Consider the following 25398-nt stretch of genomic DNA (forward strand, 5'->3'; position numbering starts at 1 on the left):
TCAAGGTTGCACATGCCTGTCCTAGACAAACTCTCAAACTAACTTGATTCCAATCCATGCTAGCTATTTTCCAGACAAGACTTGGAAAGCTAGAATGTGGGTTGAAAAAAACGAGGGACTGGAGTGTTAATTTGAAAGGGGCTAAAGGTGGCCCCATGTGAGGTAACTTGAGAAGGTGAATGAGTATATGCTCATCAGATTTTAATGACATATTTTATTTAAATGTTTTACTGCAGTTGAACCTTCTTCACATATAACAACATTTTAGTGTTAGATAATTAGTTTGTACAAACAATTCCATTTATGTAGTTTCATTCTAGTACAGGTTCCAGGCATCCATGACTCTGAGTTTCAGAGTGTTTGTTACTGTTTTCATATTATTTATTGAAATATGATGATTGGTAGGGTTTGAATATTTTTATAACAGAACTTGTTTTATGTTGTCAAGCAAATAGGTTAGAAAATATCATGAAAGTAAAGTTTTCAAACATGCTTAATCCAGGCCACAACTGCATGAGGGCTGGAGCCAGTGTTGGTATCATTAAAACAAGGTAAGAACCAATCTTAGAAAAAGGAGCCCGTCTATAAATATCTTATTTTTTCCCACAGGGTTTTGAAGCTTTAAATTCCCTACAATAGCCATGTTTGCTGTGGCATGCTGGTTGGCCCATTAGCCATTCCCAGAATGCATCATTTTATGGTGCATTACAAAATACACAAAAGTACAATTCAAAGTAAATTTGGAAAGTGCTGAATCATATGATTCAAATGCTTCAGAAATTACACGAATTTAAACTCAGGGAAGATAATGAAAATTAAATGTTCAATTTAAGTTTGTCCTAACCATCTAAAGCATAGCAGAGCTTGTGGAGAAATTTGTCCTTTTTTAGAAGAGAGACGGTATGTTTTATTTTTATAGTATTTTTAGCATTATCTCATCCAAGTGTGGTTTCTACCTTTCTGCATTATTCCTGTATTTTTGATGCTGCTCAGATACAAGTCCTCTTGGCTAGGCTGGTTGAAAAAATGGGCATATATCTAGGCATTGTTTGCTGAAATTGTTTCATCACTGAATTCTTGCCATTATTATAGTACTAGGGTGTTGTACCATGTTAGCCATTATGAATGTAGAGAAAAGCCAAGCAAAATGACACCTTTTATTGGCTAACTAAAATAGAATACAATATGCAAGCTTTTGAGGCAACTCAGGCCCCTTCTTCAGGCAAGATGTAATCAATGTGATTACATCTTGCCATTATTATATAAATTCCAAACAATGTTCGTTTGGTGCAGGCTTTAACAAAGTGCATAACTACCTTTTACTCAAGTGTTCCAATGAAGTACACACAAACTTAACCTGTAGAATTGTGGGACCTAACTGAAAAAGACATCCTGACTCTGTGGTAAAACCAAGTTGTTCACGTCATTCATAACTATTCAAGCCGCAGCTGTCCTTGTAGACAGAAGATGAGATTTTGAGGTTTTTGTTGTGGTGGCATGGCTTACCTCTAGCTCTTGGCTATGAGCCAAAGCTGTACCATCTCTTGTGACGAGCCACGAGTTGATAACTTAATTAACAGTTGCCTTTTGCAGCTCTGTGTCTCTAGGCTACTGTTTGTGGTTGCCTACTGATTTAACTCCAACGCAGTGGTAATTAAGATTGTTGGGCTTTCCTAGAGACCAATGTTTGATGTACAAATTGCCTAGAAAGGTAGAAAAAAATCAACAATGCTGTATGGAAAAGTCAGAAGACTTTTTTTGCATTATAATGTCTTCAGTTAGTGTAACTTTACAGAAGGTGAGACATTTTCAAAATTAGCATTTAGATGATTAGTAGAGAGAACCCTCTTTGTTCTCAGGAACAGCACTATTTGTGCTAAATGTAACACATCTAACCTCCGGTTTTAATTGCTCCTTGCTGACAAGATGTAAGTTGTCTTTAATCAAGCTTATTTTGTCAGTTTGATTGTTTCTTTTCAGTAATATATCATCCTCTTTAACAATGATTTATACATTTCCATTTTAGGAGCATAAGCCTGTATAGCATGCCATTGCAAGCCTTTTTTAGCTGCTTGTCTAATGTTCACAACAGATTTAAATAGACACAAGTGCCTTAACTTGATATTCAACTTTAATGGCTATACCTCTGACCTTTGACGTTTGGCCCTAGTGGTACTTTGACAACTGCTGCATCTGTTAAGTGCCAACACAAGGTCAGTTTTGCCTTTGTGTGTGTGTGCGTGCGTGCGTGTGTGTGTGTGTATAATTTTATTTATTTATATATATATAAATTTTTAATTTTGATTTGTCATCTGCTTTTGACCTTTCTTCAGTATTGTCATGTGGTTTCCTCTTACTGATTTATTTTGTGGTATATTTTCAGGGCAGAACATGAAATTCCAGAAATGGAGGATGAGCACAAGGTGATGGAGAGTAAGTGGATATTGCAGCAAAGAAGGAAGGGCACTTTCAGTGCCTGTATACTTTTCACTACAGTCTGATTGTTACTTTTATTATAGTATAATGTATGTTTGTCTTAGGAGTAAGGAAGTTGGGACTTTGGGGTTAGATGAATTTGACACCTGGTTCCACATGCATGTAAAACAGTCTCAATGTGAGACAAACCACTAAAAAGCTAAAACAAAAATGAACAAAATAGGGTGGTGCAGTGGTTAGTGCTGCTCATGGCTCATGGACATAACCCCCTGGGTTCAAGTCCTATAACCACATTTCTGTTTAGAGTTTTCATATTCTCCCACAGTGTCTTTTGTGTTTTCCCTTAACTTTTAAAGAAGACATTGGTGTTAGGTTAACTAGGAGTTTGCAAGTTGCCCCTTTGTGAGTATATGAATGGCTCTGCAGTGAACTTGTTACCAGCCTTGTATCAGATCCTACTGGATACACACACCCCAGTTTAGAAAGTGTTATGTTGTATTATATTAGCACATATTTATGATATTATAGTATTATTTGGAATGCAATTAATAATTCTGAAGATTGCCTGCTATTTTGATTATTTTGGAAACCGCTGGCATTCTCATTCTGAAACTGAAACTGTGGTTTTTGTATATTATCCCTTTTAATATGGTATGGTAAAAAAAACTGTGGTAGATTTTAAAAAAGGAGTTGCTGTTCAAATATTTTTTAAATATTTAAGCAAATGGCAAAGAGATGCATAAGTACAGTATGAATCTGCTTAATTGCCCCTAAAAGCCGCTGGACAAATAATGCACACTCTTGTAGAAGAATGTCAATAAATATTTAAAACTGTAACAACAATATAAAATAAGGTTCTCAATAGATGTGCTAATAAGTAAATATTATTGTAAAAATAAAGACTAGTCAAATAAATAACAAGAAAAAGTTGATGAATTTAGTGTCAATGATATAAATAATTTAGTAAATTAAGCCAAACGTGATTCTCTTTGCAGTCCTTAAGACATTCCAATTCAAATAACACCATTAATAAGGAAACAGTTTTTGTCTGAATATCACTCAGCTTTCAAATACAATAAGCATTACCACTTTAAAGCACTTTTATTGTAAAGTGCTAAGAAGTCTCTATAGTTCAGTGTGAATTTATAGAGGCATGCCAGACATGCAGTTTTGAAAAAGTGTATTTTGAGCCCAGTTTCTAATGTTGGGATGATAACATGAAGTGCTTGCCATTTAGCATCTTTATGGTCCACTCATTTCTTTTAAAGAAGTTGAAAACATGTAATCTTCTTATTTCTGTACGAAACAGCCCAGTCTACATAATTGCTATATCTCTACCAGAAGGCAGAAGTCCACCTGAATAAGAAGAGATAGCGGTGTGATGATTTGTCTTTGAGGATTTAAAAAATTTTGAAATTAATTTGTAGTCAAGTGGGAATGTAAGAGTAAGAAGATTTAAAAGGAGCTAAATTTGCATAGAATTTCTGAATATCTTTGCCTGCTGGTTTTCTTTTTTTTTTTTCCTAGGGGATACAGAAGAGACTTCAGCAGACAGAGAACATTCATCTCTTGCTTACCCTGACATTAATATAGAGGTGAGTGTTCTATTCTGATAAGTTCAATATCTACTGAACTCAAGATTACCCATCACTCAGTTTTAGATGTAGCAATGCAAAAAACTGATTTCTAATCATAATGGATACATCAGTTTAAATAAAATCTGACACATTATTTAATGATATACTGTAATTTAATAGTATTTGTTTTTATTTTTTTAAGTAAGTAACAGAGTCCGTACAGTTTTAATATCCTTTTCAAGTAAGGCATCATCATTAATAATTAGTCAAAGCTGGCCGGTTTTCATGTTCTGTCTTTAAAATGTTACCCAGTTGTATCATTTTGTGGTAGGATTGAGCAGACATTATTTTTCAGCAGTGAAATTGGATCTTTGAGAATTCTTGGTAAATTCCTTAATAATCTAAATACATGAAAAGCTATATATTATTTAACACAGAAATACTTAAAAATATGGATGGTACTATCGTCAGGTTCCTACTGCTTCTTAAACAACATCACAGTTGTTGTTCCAGAATAGTATTAGTTAGCCTCTGACATCATAAAGCACTCTTTGCCTGAGAGAGTACACAAAATCCCCCATTCAAAGAAAAAAAAGACCCTTGCTCCTTTAGTCACAAAAATGCATGCTCCAAGCTTGGGGGGGAATCTGTCTTCATTTAAATTTACAAGATAATCGCATTTTTTAAAACCATGTCCCTTGTGTATGGAGTCCCTGCTGTAAGATGTCCGAGGTTATCTGTATAGGTGACTGGGTGAAAGTAAATGACTGTCTCAATATGACAACTTTCATGTTTTTCCAGGATCAGCACAAACCTAACAATATCAGGCTGACCATGAGTACTCTAACATTAATAATAGACTTTCATAGTCCAAGCCAGCCACAACAGTCATGTGAGGTTAAGTCATTTGCTTAATTATTCTTCTTGCTTTTATACTTTTGCATTTATACGTTTTTACATCTCCTATAGAATGAGTTGTTCATATTTTCAGAATATTCCTAAAAACAAATCCTTCTTTGAATTACTTTGTTCATATGACCATACTTTCCTCTCTTCAGTTTCATGCAACATAGTTTTTTGAAAGTTAGTAGATACTGTATGTAAAGGGTTGATTCTTAATTGCCACAGTGCTGCTCCCTCTGTATCTCCCTCTTCAGCAGTCATAGTTAACTCAGCCACTCTTGAAAGAACAGATGCAGCTAGTGATATTACTCAAATATAGATTATATTAAATAGACTCTGCGGTGGGTTGGCACCCTGCCCGGGATTGGTTCCTGCCTTGTGCCCAGTGTTGGCTGGGATTGGCTCCAGCAGACCCCCTGTGACCCTGTGTTCGGATTCAATGGGTTGGAAAATGGATGGATGTATGAATTAAATAGACTGGCAGCTAGAGAAAGAAAAGACACTGGAAAAATTGGCAATCATCATTAGCTAATTATTAACTAGAAACAAATTGAAGGAACATTTAAGGCTTACTAAGAAATGCAGGCATCAATGTCAGAATCCAAATTAACTGATTTTATAAGAAAAAGAATGGGGAGATAAAATAGGAACACACAGGCTAAAAAATGCACTGAAACAAAAGACATGAAAGATGTATCCTCTGACCAATGAGTAAAGTGAAGATGCTTAAATACATCAGCTAACAGAAAATACAAAATGGCTTCAGGTGGTGACCACATATTATAGTTGTGCCACTAAAAGGCATGATAATAGGTGTGCCCATATGTAAATGTAGTTGTGTCTGTCCAGTTCTACCTGTACAAGATGTATAGCTAACCCCAAACCTAAGTACTGCCTGGGGGGCCAATATATATTTTTTCAAGAATTTTACTACAAAAAATAACACAAGTGTGCAGTACAAAAATAATATTGAACACAATAAACCTAACAGTCTCTCTGGGTTTTAAAGGGACCAAATTCTGATTGATTGATTAGGGTGGCTGGTCCACTTGCCCACCCTAATGGTGTCTTCCCACTCCTATTACCTTAATAGATTGCAAATTCAGTGTTTGTTTGCTCAGAAATGGCTTTTAATCCCTAGCCTGGAACAACTTTGGGGAAGGCCTAGGCATATACACAATTATATCTTTTCTGCATGTGTGATGGATGTCATCTTTCTCAACTAGTTTATTTTTTATTTAGGGAGACACAGTAGTGCAGGACTTAACAGTTTCTGCTTTACAGATCAGATCCATTGTTGTGGGACAAAATATTCTTGTTATATTTATTATTCACATCCCCAGTGGACATACATTTTAGGTTAATTCACAACTCTAAATTGGCCTGTATGTGAGTGTAGCAGTGAGTGGATCCTCTGGTGTGGCACCCTGTGCATGGCTGGCTCCTGCTTCTCACCCAGTGCTTGGAGTACAAGGTTTGAGAGTGTTATGTGTTACATAATGTTTATATTTAGAGAAAATATAATGCACAATAACATACAAAAAATCCATAATTAATTTGATATAGGTATTTTGTGATGGAATATATAAATATTTCTTTCCAAGTGTCACTTCTCTGCTATATGACATGCAGTTTCATTGATTGACTAATTCATTCATGTGTTTTCCAAACTCACTTACATCTTTATGGAGTTTCCGGCATTTCTTAACATAACATTAAGCACTGTATGTTTTGTGCCAGCTTTTTTGTGATTCAAAAATTACTTAATTTATTCTAATAAAGGCACAACACATGTGTGGTACGCTTCTCCAATTAATATGTTTAACTTGGGTCATTTTACTTAAAGCTACTGACCCTGTTTCATTACAGACATTCTTGCACTTTTGGCATTAAATACCATAATCATTCTCATTCATGAGATTATTAGGAAACTTAGAAGTAACAATCAGTTGTGAAGCTTTTATAGTTGGTTAACCTATCCCACATGTCAGTAGATGCAGAAAATCCATAAAATAGAAATGAATTAATGTAGAATATAATATTAAATATAAAATATCTTCTTGATTGCATTAACCGCTAACTTAAAAGTAGGCATTTTTAATCAAAAATCCTCGGTGTATAATGCTTGCCAGGTTGATAGTAGTTGTTGTCTTAGATGCGCTAGAGTTAACATGATATTTAATAAACAAGAAAAAAAATTTGAAATGTCTAATTCCGTGTTTGTTTTCTGTTGATCACAGCTCATTGAAGCTTCAGCTGCACTGTAGGTAATGTGCACCCATTTGGTCTGTGCCATTCCTTTAACACCAATGGTTCCTGTCCCAAGTTTGTTCCAAACCAGCATGAGTTATTTCCTAAACCTAGTTAGGTGAATACGCTTCCTAACACCTTGGATGACATTTTTGAAATGAGTAATGTATGACTAGAATTATAGTATTAAAGAGAGAGTTGTAGTTAGACTACCTGTTCATGTTTAGTATTACTATTATTTGTTTGCCCTGTCCTAACTAGGATTGCAATTATAAATGTGGAGTTAATAGTAAATATCATACAATAACAAACTATCCTTGTATTCCTTGTCTGTTTTTGAGTCTTCAACTTCTAAAAAAAAAAAAAAAAAAGCATTTACTGTTTTCTGTCCACAGCTGCTAATCTAATCTTCAGTTTACAAATTTACTGGGTTTTTTTTTAGGTTTATACAGTATTTAAGCACAATACAAATGTGTGAATAACCTTCCCATTCTATCTAACAAAAACAGATGTACAAGTGTTCATCTAGAATCACATTCTAGAAAGTTCTGGAACATGTGAGCACATGTTCTGTGTGTATATTACTCTCCCATACTCAGTGACAGCATTGTATGTGGCATCAATACTAACAGGCTATGTGTATGTGCAGTTCAGAGGCAGTAAGGCTAAGGTTCAGTATTTTGGTGACTTTGGATGCACCATGATAGTCGGTACCTGATGCACCAGTATATATCAGGGACCGCACTACTGCTGGGTTTTCATTCCCCTCGATGACATGACCAACCACATGCTGGGGTCAGCTTCTAGGTAATGGGGCATAGTAATGTGTTGATTAACACTACTTCCTTATAGCTCCAGAGTTTTACAGTTTAGCCCATGCACTATCCATATTTTTTCATGTTTTTTTTTTTTTCTTTTTCTTTTCCTTGCCAAAATTCAAGGACATTGCAGTTAGATTGAGTCCTTCTGAGTAAGTTTGGGTGTTTGTTTACCTCTGGCACCCCACCCCCTGTAAAGAGTTACCTCTTCATGTGTATGTCCCAGCATGATTTTGGCTACATCTCATGGCTTTGCCAGTTGTTTAGTCATCTACAGTGCTGATTTTAGCCTAGTTTAGTCTTCTCTTTAAACAAGCTACATGCATTTCCTCATGACTTATTTATTTATTAATCTCTATGTGAAATTCTCAATCTCAAGTGCCGATTTATTGCTTAACGATAAGTTCTGCAGCAATTACATGTTCCTTTTGTTGTTCTGCAAACGAATTGTATGTGAGATGCAGTGGTATTGGTCACTGGTCACTGTGCTATGTCTTTGGCCGCACTGTTTGCCTCACTGCTCCCCTTCTGCATGGCAAGTGTAATTACTTTTAATTACATTTTGCTGACTGGCTGGCATATTTAAACAGATGTATGACCATCACTCTGGGCTCAGTTTTCATGTTTTCCAAGTCCTTGCCTTTTTCCTTTTTAATTTCTTGTATATTGTTGACTTTTATTCTATTGAATTTGGACATTTTGTCTTAACTTTTCAAACACATACATATGTGCTTCTTTTTGCTTTTTCTTCATCAATTTTACTAACGGTTTGCTTGTTTGTGAGCATGTCTCCTCCATTGGCTTTAAGTCTTATTAATATGACTTAATCCTTTAATCGTTTTACTGATCCCTTTAGTTCTCCTGTTTTTGGCCAAGACCTTTGTAGTCACAAATGGCTCCTAGATAAAAGAAAAATGTAGCAAGAATACAGAAATGTGAAGATATGACTATGATGAAGCTGAGCATCATACAGTCATAAAGATCCTGTATTTCAGTCTCTTTTGTGCTTCTGATATCGTGACCTGTATGTTTTGCATTTTGGCTACAAATTGCATCTACTTTCATGCCATAGTTTTGATTGCTTATTATGATGGCATGACACTGACAAAACCAGAACAAAATCACTTGGATTAGATTTTTTTTTTTTTTTTTTTTTATCTCATAGAGATGCATTTTTTAGAGGCTCGGTGTGATACAGGGCAGAATTCTGCTTTATTGTGGTGCTGTAAATAAACAACTCTGCTGATTGAACTCCTTTTATATGGTGGAGAATATGCTGCCTGACTATAGAATGCAGTCCTTATAATTATAGTGACCTTCTTGGACTGGACAACTACCTGAGCTCTTTCTTTCAAAAGGTGAGGTCCCCCTTGGTATAACGACCACGAGTAGAACAGCTTTTCACCCCTTGGTGAAACAAGTCAGAAATATAGAAAAAAACTGTGCTGTGCTGTAAATTGCTTAGGTAATCCATAGCGACCCTCTTGCAACCCACCGACAGCAACCTGCAACTCACGAAAACACTGCCTTAGGGCATTCCTAAGTGCTCTTGGTATTTGCATCTCAAGCTGGGTGAACTTTGACACTGTGTACCAACTCCTTTCTGTTTATTCTGATCAGACCCTGACGACTTCCAAATGAACTGTGAACTTTCATCAGTTCTGTTATCTCCAGTGTCTCAGTTATGTTTCATTTTCTATCACATGGAGGATCACTTCGGTGCAAAAGGTTACTATTATAGGCAGACTACCCCATTTTCAATGTTTGTGAATAATAATCTGTATAGCTGGTAAATTTCTATAGCTAAAGTACTCTTATGTTTATCCTCATGCTACTAGTTGTTTTGTGAAAGAAAACGTTCAAAGCATTTAGTTTTATTTAGACTTCTGAGTTTAAAAATCTTCCACCATTCTTCTTTCCAAGTGCTACAAATTGAAAACAGCTTATTTTTACAGTTAACATTTTCACTAGTTTTTATGAACACTTCCAAGGACATCACATCCTTTCTGCTGTGTTTCATCTAGACCTAAGGTTTCCAATGGGGCAGGTCCCGCCCACTGGTGGGCGCTGAAGAAATCTAAGGGGGCACTTCTGGTCCAAGGCATATTAAGGGGGTGTTGAAGACCAGGCGCCACCCCCTCGGGCAATACTCGCAAGAATGCGCTAAAAAGATTAATACTAAAAATCATCGAACACAATGTTTCAACCAATTATTCTAAATGTCCATTAAGAAAGACCCATCTGTATTAAATAGTAGGTATTGGTACATTATATTTACAAGTTTGCACAAGTCATGCATTCTCTGATCATGCAAGTCCTTACAAGATTAACGCACGTGCAGAGGAACGAATCTATGCCTGTTTTGACAGGTTCATTGAACATTACTATAAATACATGAGAAGTTTTTTTTATCAATACCAGATTGTTTCGGAATTCCTTCAGACGATCTACAAGTCTCCCATCATCATATTTGGCCGAAAGAGGATTTAGCATGGTCAACAATCTATTAACAAAGAAAAGAAACAGATTGTCAGTGATGGAATATGGCAATTTAAGATTGCTGATGACAAAAATGGCACCAAACATCGAAAAATTTGTTTCATCACAGCAAGCTCAGTCTTCTCACTAATATATTCATTTTAGTTCACCCAAGGGGGGCGCTATCGAATCACTCTTTGAAAAAGTGGGCTCTGACCCAAGAAAGGTTGGGAACCAATGATCTAGACATTCAAACAGTACTTCACTTAAGATTTTTCCAGCCTATGTGTCAGCTCCTTGTGTTTTATATTCTGCTGTTTTAAAGATCTATCCCACTAGCTTTCCATTGCTGATGAGATATAGAATAGATAAGGACTGGTCCAATTAAACAGCTATTCTTTTTACACATGGTTTGGTTCAAATGTCAAGCTACCCACATTGTAAATAGGCCCCTGCCATGGATAGTAATATGAACTTGGATGTTTTAATATTTTGGTGTTCTTACTGGTAGACGTGTTATGGGCTCAATCAATATTGATCTTTGCCAATAGACCTGCTGTATTAACTTCATAATATGGAAGACCTAAGGGATGATGAAGGCAGTAGTTGTTAGCCTGAACCTATCCTTCTTGGTCAGTTCAGTGTCTAGTGAATTACCTGGTTTGCCCTGCAAATGTAAGCACATTTTTGATTTCAGCACTATTTTATTTGAGACTGGAGGCTCCGCCCCCTGCTCGCTTCACTCACCCACCCCCGGGTTTGCTTAACCGGATATGCAATTTAAAGAGATTGTTACTTTCATGGGAATTGTTACATATGCATTATTTTCGCTTTAGATTTAAAACTTTAGTAAAAACAATATTTGGAATTGACTTTTCTTCAAGATCACATTGAATTTTGATTCCGTGTTTGGAGTTACATCGTGACAACTGTGGCGGACAGCCGGGTCCCATGCCCGGCTGGGACACCCCCTCGATGTATGTTCCGGGTGAGCAACCATAGGATGCTCAACACCTCCCCCGAGACGCTTGGTGGCAGCCTCTCTGGCTGACGGTGGTGCCTCAGCTTCCCACAGGGCTCCATGGGAGACGGAGTTCTCCACAGCCCTGTTGGGATCTGGGGTGGCCACCAGGGGGAGCTGCATGGGCTCCTGAGAACAAATCTTCAGACCCACCCGGGAGTGCAACCAGAAACAGGTGATCAAGCACCTGGAGAACTTCCGGGTGGGCCATAAAAGGAGCCAGCAACCACCACTCAACGGCCAGAGTCGGGAGGAGGAGGGCAAAGCTTGTGGATGAGTGGTGGTAGAAGAGAGGAGTGTGGTGCTATACCTTGTGTGTTTTGAGTTTGTGCTTGGAACTGTGTTGTGGCTGCGGGACACGGGGAAGATGTGCCCTCCAGCTGAAGAAAATAAAGTTTATTTATTTTCATACTTGCCTCCCGTATCTAATCTGTGTTGGGTCGGGCACTGGTATAGCGCCTCGTTACACAACGCAACGTTTAACTGCCTGTGAGTGAATATCGTTTCTTTCTTTCTAATAAATTTGATGACTTTTTTGACTGTTTGTCCATGCTCTTTCTTCTTCGCTTAGTTGTTGACGTGTCATCTAGAACGTATATAATTATTATCCTGATAAAATTTATCAGAGCTGAGAGCGCAGGAACTGTGTCTGACAAAATCATTCACACGATTGAGAGGTTAGATGACCATGGTCTTGTTTAAAAATGATTGTAAGTAAGGCATGACTTGAAAGAATCTAATGGCAAAAGTGTCCGTCTCACGGGACTTCATACCGCGCCAACATTTTGTTGAAGCTTTTAATTCTCGCTTTCAACACAAATTAGACGATCTACAAGTCTCCGACTTAAAGTTTAAATCTGAGCAATATATTCAATCTCTTTTTGCTGTTCCGTTATTTCACTGAGTAATAATTTACGCTATAATAATTTGCGCTAATGCGATCTTTACTGTCCTTTTTTTGAGACATCGAAAAATTTTTTAGACATTAAAATTTTCGTACTTACAATTATCTCAACTATTTTTTTTATAATAGAGAGATATTATCAATTTTCAACTGTTGATCTTTTCTAATTTTAGAGAAAAATATCTAAGGGAGGGCTTTTCATCATTTAGTGAACCTTGGTTTTTAAGCACAACCAATTTTTAGGGTTGTGAAATGTGAAAATTCTTTTATTGTCATTGAACTACAGTAATTCTGTAAATTTAAATTTAGAAATCAACAGGATTGTTAAATATTGTTGTTGTTAACTGTGAATAGAAACAATGTTCCCTTGAGTCACTTAGCCTCTTCTTGATGATACTTTGGATCAAGAAGATGAGAACTAGACTAAAGATTAGTTTTCAGGGTGTTCAGATTCATTATCTGAAAATATATGACTCTGATTGTTATTGCTTAGATCAGTGGTAGTCCTTGATGAAGCTGCCTCAATTCATAGTCATTGACCTCCACTTAACCTGCTCTTGAAGAATTTACCTGAAACTGCCTGGTTATAACGTAATACAATGCGTACCTCCTCTTGACTGACAGCCATGGTTGTTTAAATTCTGTGCAGTGCTGCCCTGTTCTATAGCTGAAACAGCATTAATTTCTAAATGAAACAGAAAATGAGAAAATGAACAAAACATCTGTTTTTTCTCTTATGACATGGCTCAACGTTACCAAAACTCAAATGTCTTTAGGCACAAGAAGGTTAGTATAGTAACTTGTGCGCAAATGTAAGATACACAGTGTAATGTAAACAAAGTATGTGTCTTAACAGTTATTACACACCATACTCTATATAATATATATATATATGGAAGCGGATATATATAATTATATTTTTTTTAGATATTACCGTGTATATACTTGGGGATAAGTTCTCCCGCAGATAAGTCTGGGCTTAATTTTACCGTATAGTTTCTGGTATTTTATAATGTCGGTCGTGTAAGTCGAATGTGGAAAACTTGTGCTGTTGATCCAAGAGATTGATATGCTAACGCCCACCTGAGAGAGTAACCATGGAGCACACTGCCTTTTTTTTCTGTGTATTGTGCCTACGTTACCACTTGGTAATACCCGAACTATTCCGAAGTGACGTTTGCACTGGTTTGTGTTTTTTGTATCTCACACCCTAACACACGAGCATTCCTTATCTATGATGGAGCATTCGTTCAGAAGAAAATATGAAGCTGGTTTTAAATTAAACATCGTTGAATTATCGAAAGAAATTTGTAACTACATTGCTGCAACAAAATTCGATGCATCTGAGAAACTGATGTGAGGTTGGAGGAGGCAAGAAGATGTAAAAAAAAAAAAAAAAAAATTTAAGTCGCATTTTTGAACGGGCGTATAAGTCGGGTTTGATTTTATGATCGATTTTTCAGGTTTCAAGACCTGACTTATACACAAGTATATACAGTACCTCAAAGTGTAAGTGACACAGTCCAGGTATCATATCCATCTCTGGAAAAATTAAAATGAAAAGCTTTCAAATAAAAGTTGATCCTTGTAATCCATTAACAGCAAGCGTTTTTATTCTACACTCTTTATCCCTTTAGTACCTAATTGGCCTACTGTATTGAGTAAGTTTCCAGCATTCAGCAGCTTACCTCTTAATTATTTAACATTTCAATTGATTCTAAATTTAAAAAATCAACTGTTTACATTATGAACTGGAGGGGGTGCTCTTGAGGAGACTTTGAAATCAGATATCAATGAGACAAAATTATACAAAAGAAATGGATTTATTATAGGAAAACAGAGAAGAGAGCAGATAATGCAAGCAGTAGCTAGACACCAGGGAAAACCATATTTTTACCGTCACTATATCTAACATGATTTTTACTTCCAAATAGGTAAGCCAAAAAACCTTACCAACCCAATATTTCAATTTTATTAATATTAGTGAATTTAAGAAGGTGCTTAAATTTAGAATCCAAAAAATTAATAAATGAAATATTTTAAAATTCAAAATTTGTGGAAATCCAATATATAAAAATAAAAGAATAACATTTAAAATTCATAAAATCCAGAAAAAAAGAAACAACACTGCGGTGGGCTGGCGCCCTGCCCAGGGTTTGTTTCCTGCCTTGTGCCCTGTGTTGGCTGGGATTGGCTCCAGCAGACCCCCGTGACCCTGTAGTTAGGATATAGCAGGTTGGATAATGGATGGATGGAAGAAACAACAAAGAATTGAAATTAATTTATTGAAGCTGGAACAAAATTAACTCTGAGCGAGCCAATAATTAATTTTTCATTTAAGAATTCCAGAGTACCAAAAACATGTCAAAAGCCAGAGAATTAAAGTTAAGATGGTCACAAAGACACCAAAAAGCATAAAATTTAGTTTAGGAAGCAAATGCCACACCAAAGAAGCCTTGAAAACTGGATATTTTTTTTTTAAATATCTCTTGTGTACTGTAACTGCAATGACAGCAGCCTAAGGACATTAATCTAATTGAAGAAAAATGACAAACCTAAACTTAAATTGGGGCAAGGTAAGCTTTAAGGGTACATGCCTCTCTTGCCTTTACTAAACATCCAATCTTCTTAAGATGGTGACTGTCATAATTGCCTATCTCAATTGTTCTTTTTGTTGGCTACTTTTGCTCTTTCTCATTTTCCTAGTCTCTTTTCCCACCAGTTGACAGTTGTAACACCAGTTGTTCTGACTTCAAGCTCACTGGTTGGAAGAGATTTTTAGGCACCTGTTACTCAGCCTCCCCTTAGTTCCCATCAGGAGTGGCTTCTTAGGAAGGCCTAGGAATTACTTCTAAGTTCAGGAGTTTCTTTCTGAACTCCTGGAGCTGTCTTGCTAGAACTCTCCCTAGTGACCCCAGGTATCCCCACAACTCTGATCACCATCTCCCTTTAAAAGATTCAGACCAAGGTCATGTGTCCATCACCTAAGTTAGCATAAGGTGTACAAGCTGATGGACCTCCCTGGTGCTGCTTGTCTTCATAGGGGCTCTTAATATTTACCCCTACTGTTTTCTGCAAATATTTGTGCCCGAGGACCATTTGTCATGGACTTCAAATATTACATCAAGGCATGATAGCACCCTATATTGTCCCATAATTCCACCAGTCACTTATGCTGCAGCTGTTGTCCCTACTAGTCTCCTCTCCAACATATAATGCCTAAGTTTTAAATTAAAGGCGAATTCCTGTATTTCATTGAACTAGTTTAACTTGGCTTTTTATTTCTCCATTTATTTTTTCAGATTACAGATCCTGAAATACTGTATATAAGAGCATTTTATATAATTGTAACCAATTTATGTCATTGTTCATACTTTTATTTGTAACAAATCAGAACTAACAATATAGCTAACTTTGGCAACAGGTGTCATTTGTGTCTATGCCTGCTTTTGGTAAATGGTCTATGTTTTTAGAGCTATTTGTCTTAACAGGTAAGCCATAAAATCCACATCCTGTGCACATCTGGGCTTGTACATATTAATGCAACAAAGCACATTTTTGGATATTTTGGGAAATATAGAAACACAGAGGGAGGACTTTTAGATTCAGAAATATTCTTCTGTATAATTTGCGAAATAAAAGATAAATGAGTCCTGCAGTTTAATGATTTAAGTTGCTTTTTTAAAGCCTTATTTTTATACTAGCTCTGCTACCTATCTAAGACAGGCTGAAATATAAGTAATCAGTGTAGACCTCAGTGTTGACGTTTGCAGTGCACCATGCAATGCATATGTTTGTTATATGCATTTACATTGATTTATTTGGCTGACGCCTTTATCCAAAGCAACTTACAACTTTTGATATACAGTTGGAGTACAGGTGGGTGAAGTGACTTGCTCAGGGTCGTACAGTGTCAGTGTCAGGATTTGACACCACCAACTACGGGTTTGAAGTCAAAAACCTTAACCACTGCAACACACTGCCTGCATATCCCTTTTAGTATGGAATTTGTAAAGGCAGTGTTCATGTTTGTGATCTTGAAATGACAAATGCAATGCATTTTATTACTAAAAATATCTGGCATTTAAAAATATGATGCATCTTAATCTAAAGACAACATTTAGTGTTCCTAAGAGTAGGTGCATATCTAAAGAGCAAGTTTAAATTGTTATGTTGTAATGTTACTGACAGCAGAAAATATTTGAATGTCATTTTAATTGAGAAGAGTGGAGTTTTTACCCTGGATTGGTGAACTGCAATGGAAGGAGCTTCATGAATGGAATGTTCCAAACAGAGAGGACAACAAAGTTTTGGCTAGTTGAATTAGTTGTTGCCTTGTTACCTAAAGTTGCATACCAGAGTTTCAGATTACCAAGAATAACATTTTTTGACCTTAGCTTAAATACTTGTATATGGGCAAATGTTTTGTAATTTTCTGTTCCAGTGTCAGAAAGTGAAGAAGCATGTAACAGTGGGTATATGGCCAAAAATCCATATTACAATATAATAAAAAATTCTGAAGGTTACAGTAGGTATCAGTTTAATGTATTTGTATAAAATATTCAAAATGTATTCTTAAGATGTATTCTACTAGTGATGAAGTGTCTTTTGTTTATCTAAATGGTTAACCCTACGCTAATAGATTCTATATTAGTTGTTCACATCTCTCATAATTTTTCAGTAGTACAATAGCATAAACAAAACTACAAAATCTGAAAAAAACACATTATGCAGAAGTGGTGCATGGTGGTGTATGGGTAGTACTGCCACTTCATGGTTTCAGTATCCTTGGTTTGTGCCCTGTGCCCAGTTATTGTCCTTATGAAGTTTGCATGTTCTGTCCATGTCTGTTTTTGTTTTCCCTCCCGGTTACTCCAGGTACACACAAGAAAATATGTATGTTAGGTTAATTGGCAATACAAAATTGGTCCGCTTTGAATGTGAGTTTTGGTGTGTGCATGATTGGGCCCTGCAATGGACTGATGCCCAGTCCTGGGTTTGTTCCTGCTTTGTGCTGGTGGGATAGACTTTGACTAGCAGTGATCTTTAGTTGAATTAAGCAGGTTTAAAAACATTAATATCATATTGTGCAGTGTCTTTGCCAGTTGATGGGTTGGCATATTTGTGCACATTTCAAGTGCACAAGTTCATTTTCTCCAGTGACAGTTTTTGAAAAAATTATTTTCAGTTGTATGTTTTAGAAATCAGTGCTCAATGTCTCTAATGTTTCTTATCCCGATTTTTAGAAAACATTCATTAAAAAAATGACACCACTTGGAAACATTAACTAATCTAAAGCACATGTCTTTGAGATGCAGGTGGAAAACCAGTGTGAACAGAAAAGAACCACACAGATACCAGTCAAATGTGCCAACTCAGTCTGGTGGAGCTGTGAAGCAGCAGTGCAAACCACTCTGCCACCGTACACCCAGCTCAAGCTATATTTAAACTAGAAGTTTAAGAAGTGATCTGCAAGTTATTGTAATTGAGACACAATATATTTTATTCTCATGAAAACATTTCTGTGCCTCTGTTCCTTTTGTGCCCTTCTGAATACTGTGCAGTGTTTCAGTCAATGAAATGCAACAGAGTTGATCCAAGTCTAGACATATGAAAAAAAAAATAGAAATGTCAGTATAATTTTCTCCTTTCTTTTTTAAAATATAGTTCTCTTTGCAAGCATGTATATGAAACAAGTTCATGAAAATAAATTAATTGTTTACATTTTAATTTTACTTTAAATGTAGTCATTTTTATTCTCGTCATATATTAACTAGATAGATAGATAAATACTTTATTAATCCCCAAGGGGAAATTCACATACTCCAGCAGCAGCATACCGATAAAAACAATATTAATTAAAGAGTGATAAAAACACAGTGCAAGTTTAAAAAGTGCAAGGTGGAGAGTGCGAGGCAGATATAATAGACAATAACATTGTATAATGTTACCACAACTATATTAACTATACAAACAAAAAATATGTGCATTTACTGTGAAGAATATTCACTATATCAGAATGCGTAGCACAGAGCAAGTAATTATTAGCAGTGTGCTCATAATTACTTTCCATTAATGTCTTTAAGAGTTCAATATCTTATACTCTGTACATATGACAATACAGATATATAAAACAGACCCATTTAAAAAGTGATTATTATATTTGCATCTAGCAGGTTCAAGTGTATCTTTTTCCGAGAGACGCAAGATCACATTTCTTTTTCATGCCATTCCTTTCCTTCTCACTTTAGTGCTGAACGAATGATTTTTGAGATCGAGAATTAGGCCTGTGTGCTGTTAATTCGGCCATTGTCCTTGAAGAATGAAGTAAATGTGTCCCATTCCAATCAATCCCCTCTTTTTTCCATGTTCTGTTTTTGTGGAGTACATCATAACTTTAAACAGTACAGTCTTGTTTGATTTATATACACATTTATTCAAGTAGTGAATCCAATATCATGCATCATCCAAGAAGCAAAATAGGATGAATGGTGTAAATAAGCAAGGTGAAGTCTTGGATTTCAAATGCCTGTCTCTCAGTTAAAGTTTCAAGGTTCAACACTTTTCACTAATGTGTGTTTTGGAGGTGGTATAAGAAAAGGTATTTCAAAATAAATAAAGTATTGAAATTTTCATGGTACTTTTTCTTTGTGTTAAATTTATTTAATCTTTGTGTTTAATTAGTATTTTTTGACACTGAGCAACAAAAAACTCAGTAATGGCAAAGTGAAAACAAAATTTTTCAGAATGTCCTAAACTATGAAGAAAAACAAATTACTGATTCTATAGATATTCATTTGCCTTCCTTGATATACCAGTATTTGTTATAAGCATGTTCAACAGAAATTATGGCTATGAGTTTTGTGTTTTTTTTGTTTTGTTTTGTTTTTTTAAAGGTAAGTCGCTTTTTATATCTGGGAGTTTGCACATTTCTGATCATTGCCCTTTGCAAAGGGTCCTCTAGTTGGATCGGAATTGTTGGAAAAAGGGAACTTAACAGGCCCAAGATTTGACAGGAGACCATATTGTTTTTAACCCTGTACCCAAAAGTGAATTGCTATTATTCTTCTTAGGTAATAAAGGAGCTTTAAATGACTGAAGAGTAGTGAGTATAACATTTCAAGTTTTTAGAAGGAAGTCTTTATATGAAAAAAAAAATTTTTGACATCAATTTCAACAATATCACATAAAAATAACAAAAAAATGTAGGTGTTTTAGGAATTTCTCTAAAAATGGGTTATGCAATAAATAATCAAGACATTTTACGATGTAAACCCTGGAATTAATTTTGTTTTGTGCCACAATCTGTCAGCTATCAGTATACCAAGTTTAGGTTGCATATCCCATAGAATTACAAAGTTATACTGTTTGGCAAATGGAGTCACCCTTTTTTGTAAAGATTTAGTCACTTGCACCTAAACAATCTCTCAAAGCAAGTATTGTAGTTATATTTTTATTTTTTAGGTGAAAACATATATACACACATAAGGGTAAATCAAAAAATAAAGGCAATTTGAAAATAATGCAATAATCACAATGGATAGAAGCGGACGCAAATAGACATTCGCAGATGCTTATGGGTAGTTCGAACTTGCACCCCACAGTGCTCTGCCATTAATCTAGTTGAAGCCAAGAACAAATTAACATGGACGGTGCACTACAGATTGCACCATTGCTGAATAATCACTGTGGCGGGATTTCTTTGGGTAGAGGAAGTAAAACTTGCTGGATCTTTGATAAAAGCCGATTTACACAGCTATGACGTGCTGCTCTCCTTGGCATATGTGAGTGCAAATTGTGTATTTTACTAATGAAATAGAGCAGAAAACATGGAGACTTGTGATTTGATTAAAAAGAAGACACCCTTGGGTATGGAAAAATACCGTTGACTTGTGGGTTTATTGCCACATACACAAACTAGTTTGAAATATGGCGTGCACAAGTGTTTAAATCGACTCTTTGTCACTCTGCTTTGGCATTTTCCTTCTGTAAGAACCTTTTCATAGAATGTTTTATGGCAGTTACATAAAGCAACCAGACATTTACTGCAAAATATGTCTATTGACAATTGCTTAAAGCCACCAGACATTTACAGTATTTAATGTGACTTTTATTTTCATTTACAAATGGAGATTTTTATAAAAACATAAGGTCTATATGCTTTGATGATGAAACAGTTCTGTGTAGTTCAGAATATTTTTTGATCATTCAGGATCGAAGGGGTGTCTGGATCTTTTGAGTCCATTGAAGAGAGTCATTTAATTCTGAAACTAGGACTAGTTTGGATTTTAGTTGTTTTTGCTAGGAACAGTGCTCTCCAACTGCAGCAGCTAAAGAGAAACAGTATGCATCCTGAATTCACATGAAACCCCTTCACTACATACAAGTGTATTCCATGCAGCTAAATATGCAAATTCTGAGCACAGTTGGGTCCTTGCAGTCTGTTTAGTTGTTGAATAATTACAGAATGGACATGTGGTTGAACAAAGATGGCTGCTGCCTCATGTAAGGGTACTCCACTTCAGCTTTCATCCAAGAGCCTGAAGATGTGAGCCAAAACTACAATGAATAGGTGTTCTATCCAGGGTTGACCCCAACGTTCTGCTTGATGCTGCTGAGATGATTTCTGTTCTGGATTAAGCAGGTTTGAGAATGTTACACAATGTTACATACTACTGGGAACATTGTATTTTTCATGTACAAATGTAGATTTCTAACATTTTGATGTCAATTTCATATTAAAGTTTTTTTTTTTTTTTGGACTGGTTGATAAAATGTCTCTTGTAAAAGGATGACCTGCATTGTTGTCACAATAGTGCACTTTTAGTCAGTTCGGTTTTTAAATTTTATATTGCATGATTTAAATATAAAAGATTGTCTTTCCACTTTACAGTATATCAATTGAAAATAAATTTGGGAGTTATTTTTTAGTCAACATATCAAGATGATCATATGCAGTAAAAACATGATTCATCTCTGCTCATGTTAAAATTAATTTGATAATTTATAGTACCAGACATATATGAGCAACTAACTGTATTAGATGTGACTAACATGCACTTAGGGATATGGCATATTTACAAAAAAAAGGTAATTCTGTTCCAAATGAATTCTTAGTTGTTTCAAAATTCCACTGTGTGCCTTGGGAGCACCAGGGTCTCTATTTCTGGACCGTTTAAAAATGTTTTATCAGTCAGGCATATGTATGATACTTTGCCAAAAGAGTTTCAGTTTGCAAAAACTTTCTTATGGGAATCAGGATGCAGTTACTAGACCTAAAATAATCCTCATGAATGATGTCGGCACAAAGTTTAGTGTTGAATGTAATCCATTATGCAGGTGAAATATAACAACAAATGAAAAAAAAATTGAATCAACATAAATAATTTTTTTGAAAAACAAAATATATTTTTGTGAAGAAGTATACTTTTTGAGCACTAAAACAATGTTGACAAACATAAGACTCACTAGATTTATCTTGTAAAGTACTATCCATTCATCCATTATCCAACCCGCTATATCCTAACTATGGGGTCACGGGGGTCTGCTGGAGCCAATGTAAACTACTATGTGATTGAAAATGATTATGCAAAATAATGATGACATATTTGACGTAAGTAATGGACCTAAAAAGATTCATCACTCAAAGTAGTGACATTGTTCAGCTCAGGGTTGTTGGGTGCTAGAGCCTACCTCACAGCATCAGGTGCAATGCAGGAACTAACCATGAATTTGCCTTTTGTCCATTGTAAGACTTTAAAAGGTGTTTTTCATCAGCATTTTGTGTTTATTTTTAATTAATTCCGCTGTTGTTTTGACACAGTGGTCAGTACTGCAGCCGCACAAGTGCAGACATCTGCATTCAGCTTCATAGACTGTCCGCTAACTGTTCTGAGGATTCATGTGAATTTTTGGGTTCCTCATTCATCCTAAAGATCTGTTCGTTATGTTCTTTGGTGAATCTAAAAGTAGCCCACTGTGCAAGGGTTTAGCTTGTGATGAACAGTCTTCCAGAACTGGTTCCTGTTGTGTACCAGTTACTGCTAAAATGGTCTTTGGCATTCTAATGGAAATTGTGTATTCCACAAATGTTAAATAGATTAATCCTTGTATTGGGAGCATGCACTGATACAGTGTGATGCCTGTTGCAGTGTAAAAAATACATATGTCAGAATCGAATGTTAACTGTAAACTGATCCACAAGGAGGAAGTGAATATGATGAATGCATTAAGAACATTTCCTGTTTGAGTTGTCATTTATAGCCGGTGAAACACAGGATTACTGTAGTCATTTCAGCTATATTAGTCTAAATGTCTATAGCCGAGTATGAATTGAGAAAGAATTCTGTGTACTCAAGTGTGTTTGCTGCTCCATGATCAATGTTACATAGGAATCTACAGATTTAAGTTTAAACATTCAGAAGTTTTGACCATTTAAGGCAAATAATTTTGAAAAATCATTTTTTGGGCTCTGTTACAAAAATGCGGGTGTTTTCTCACTGACATTATACAAAGATAATATTTTTCATCAACAAAAAGTACAGTACTAATATTTTGTGTATTTATACTAGTCACTTTAAAGGCATTGGTATATGTAAAAATTATAGACCTCTTTTGGCCTTGGACGTGACCATAAATGTTGTGACACCACAAGTCCTAGAACATCCTAATTATATACCATAAATATACAGTGAGCTATACCTTTAAAGTGGTGTAAATTGTCTGCCAATATAGTTTCCAGTATTTTTGTAATTTCATATTTTTGTGCAAAATATTCTCCAGTCTCTTGTAAATAATTTTTTAAAGCTTAACATTTTGTATCCATCTGTTTTCTAAACTTCCCTTTTCCAGTGCAGTGTTACAGCGAGTGAGGTATCAGTCAATTGCAATGAACATTCTCTCTCTCACACTCACACACTCACACACACACACACAGTGAGCAGGTTTTTAGACATCAGTGCAGTTGCCAAATGAAATCCTAAAAAACAGAGAGAGCCTGAAACTTCACACTGAAGAAAATCCAGCAGGAAACTGAATAAAATGTCAGTCATTGACAACCTACTTCTCTACCTATGTTACTGTAGATCTTTAACATTTTAGTATGCATATAATTGTAAATTTTAAAAAAATTCAAACTTTTTATTATAATTTGTGGAAAGGTAAATTTGAGTATTTACAGTATCCTTTTTTTTCAAACCCACTTATTTCAACACCATGTTATGGTGAGTTGAAGGTTATTCCGTCACTGTGTGCAATTAAAGAAACAACTCTGGACAGAACACTTGATAAATTTAAGTATGCAAATACCATGTAATAAGCTAAAATAAACAAATGTAGCCACTTATGCATAAGGTATTCTGCCGGTGGAACACTGCCATTTTTCAAAGTTGTTTGTGCATGCTGCAATAACCCCAGAAATCAATTAAAACCAAAAATGGTATTTTTAATACTTTAGGGTGTCTTCCTTCAAATAAATAATACATTTTCATGTTGTCTGCTCTCTTTCATTATTAAAATATGCGATTTGCACACATATATGACGAAGCAGGCGGCACTTCACAGTTGAGTGAATCTGCTTTTATCAAAGATCCCACCAACTTTAAGCCACATAGAGTCAAAAGAATCAACACTATTGAATAGCCAAGTTTCAGATCATTTCAGTGATGTTTAGTTGTCTGTGATAGGTTATTCATACTATAAGTCACAGCTGTGCACAAAAAGCAAAAATAAATTAGATGAGTGATCACTCACTTTTAAACATCTTTATGCACTAAGCTTCTGTGAGAGTACATGGGGATTGTTTGATGCACAATAAGACTTAAGTTTGTACCAGGGAATTGTCATATTCTTCTTCAAAAAAGAAAGCATACTGTAGCTGTGTTTAATAATAATTTTACCCAAAATTAACAAAGTTCTGCAGCTTTAGTTTGCTTTGTGGAATTCTGGCAATAGCTGACACGTTGAAATGATTGCACAGACAAAATATCTTCGTTTTTAAAAGCTTTAGTAAAATTTCAAAGTAAAACAGTTCACACAAAAAATAGAGAAGAATTGATATAGCAAAGAAAAGTAAAGTTCTTCAAGAAAGTTCTGTTTAAAACGTACATATCCTGTTTCTTTACGTTTTACAATACATTTGAACCATTTCTAAACAGTCAGAAACCTTATATCTATCCCACTTACAAATCGCAAGCGGGGTCTTTCAGTCCATGCTAGCAATGAGGCTAATTCTAAAAAACTGACATAACACACAGAATCTTCTCAGCTATATTTGTGATACAATCTCATATTAATTTACAGGGGGTAAAAGGCTATACCATAAACTATTGCTATGAAAGAAAATGAAATTCTATTCAAATAAAGCAAACACTAATATGAGTTTAATTTGAAGCATTAATTTTCTAATCTTACATAAATTTGAGGAAGTCGTAGAAAAGTTACAGAATGCCACTGATATGGAATATAAAGTCCTCGAGTCAGAGTATGATCACAATTTTCACTCATTTGCTGAAGGACTCCATGCTACGCCTGATTTATAAGCACTACTTCTAGAGTAACTTTGAAGCATGATGATGTGTAGTTTTACAGTTTAAGCATCATGGGTTCAATTACTATACCTGGATGCTGTCTGTTGCACATTCTTCCCATATTAGTTTTTGAAGCAGTGTTCTTTCAGTTTCAACTTAGAGTGCCATTTCTTAGCATACCGGTAAGTACTGTTACGCTGCACCTGTGCCTTTTGAAGTTTCACATGAGGACCCACCCCTTAAATTAAATGTCACTGTATCACAGAGCTCACATCTCTGGGTCGCAAGTACATGTGGGGAAAAAAAGCCATTTCAGCCACTAACTTGTTCATGATATATTCCAACCCAATCCTCCATATCTCTCCCCCTCCCCATTTAAAGGGAATAACAACACTGTGCAATATTGACTATCCTGTTTCTAATCATGCTCGCTTCACCTCCCTAACCTCTTTTTTTGATCAAATGCTAATGTATCTCCAAAAAA

At 35.6% G+C, this 25398-nt stretch overlaps 1 protein-coding gene across 1 annotated transcript in view; it reads left to right on the plus strand.

The window, feature by feature from the left end:
* si:ch211-167b20.8 (uncharacterized) overlaps positions 1 to 25398 on the plus strand; it is a 45951-nt gene that overhangs the window by 13710 nt on the left and 6843 nt on the right. Inside the window, exons 2-3 of the mRNA XM_028813267.2 lie at positions 2384 to 2433; positions 3964 to 4031. Of these exons, the coding sequence (XP_028669100.2) occupies positions 2384 to 2433; positions 3964 to 4031 (118 nt within the window). The remainder of the gene's footprint in view (positions 1 to 2383; positions 2434 to 3963; positions 4032 to 25398) is intronic.

The sequence above is a fragment of the Erpetoichthys calabaricus genome, chromosome 11, assembly GCF_900747795.2.
Source record: "Erpetoichthys calabaricus chromosome 11, fErpCal1.3, whole genome shotgun sequence".
Lineage (NCBI taxonomy): Eukaryota > Metazoa > Chordata > Cladistia > Polypteriformes > Polypteridae > Erpetoichthys > Erpetoichthys calabaricus.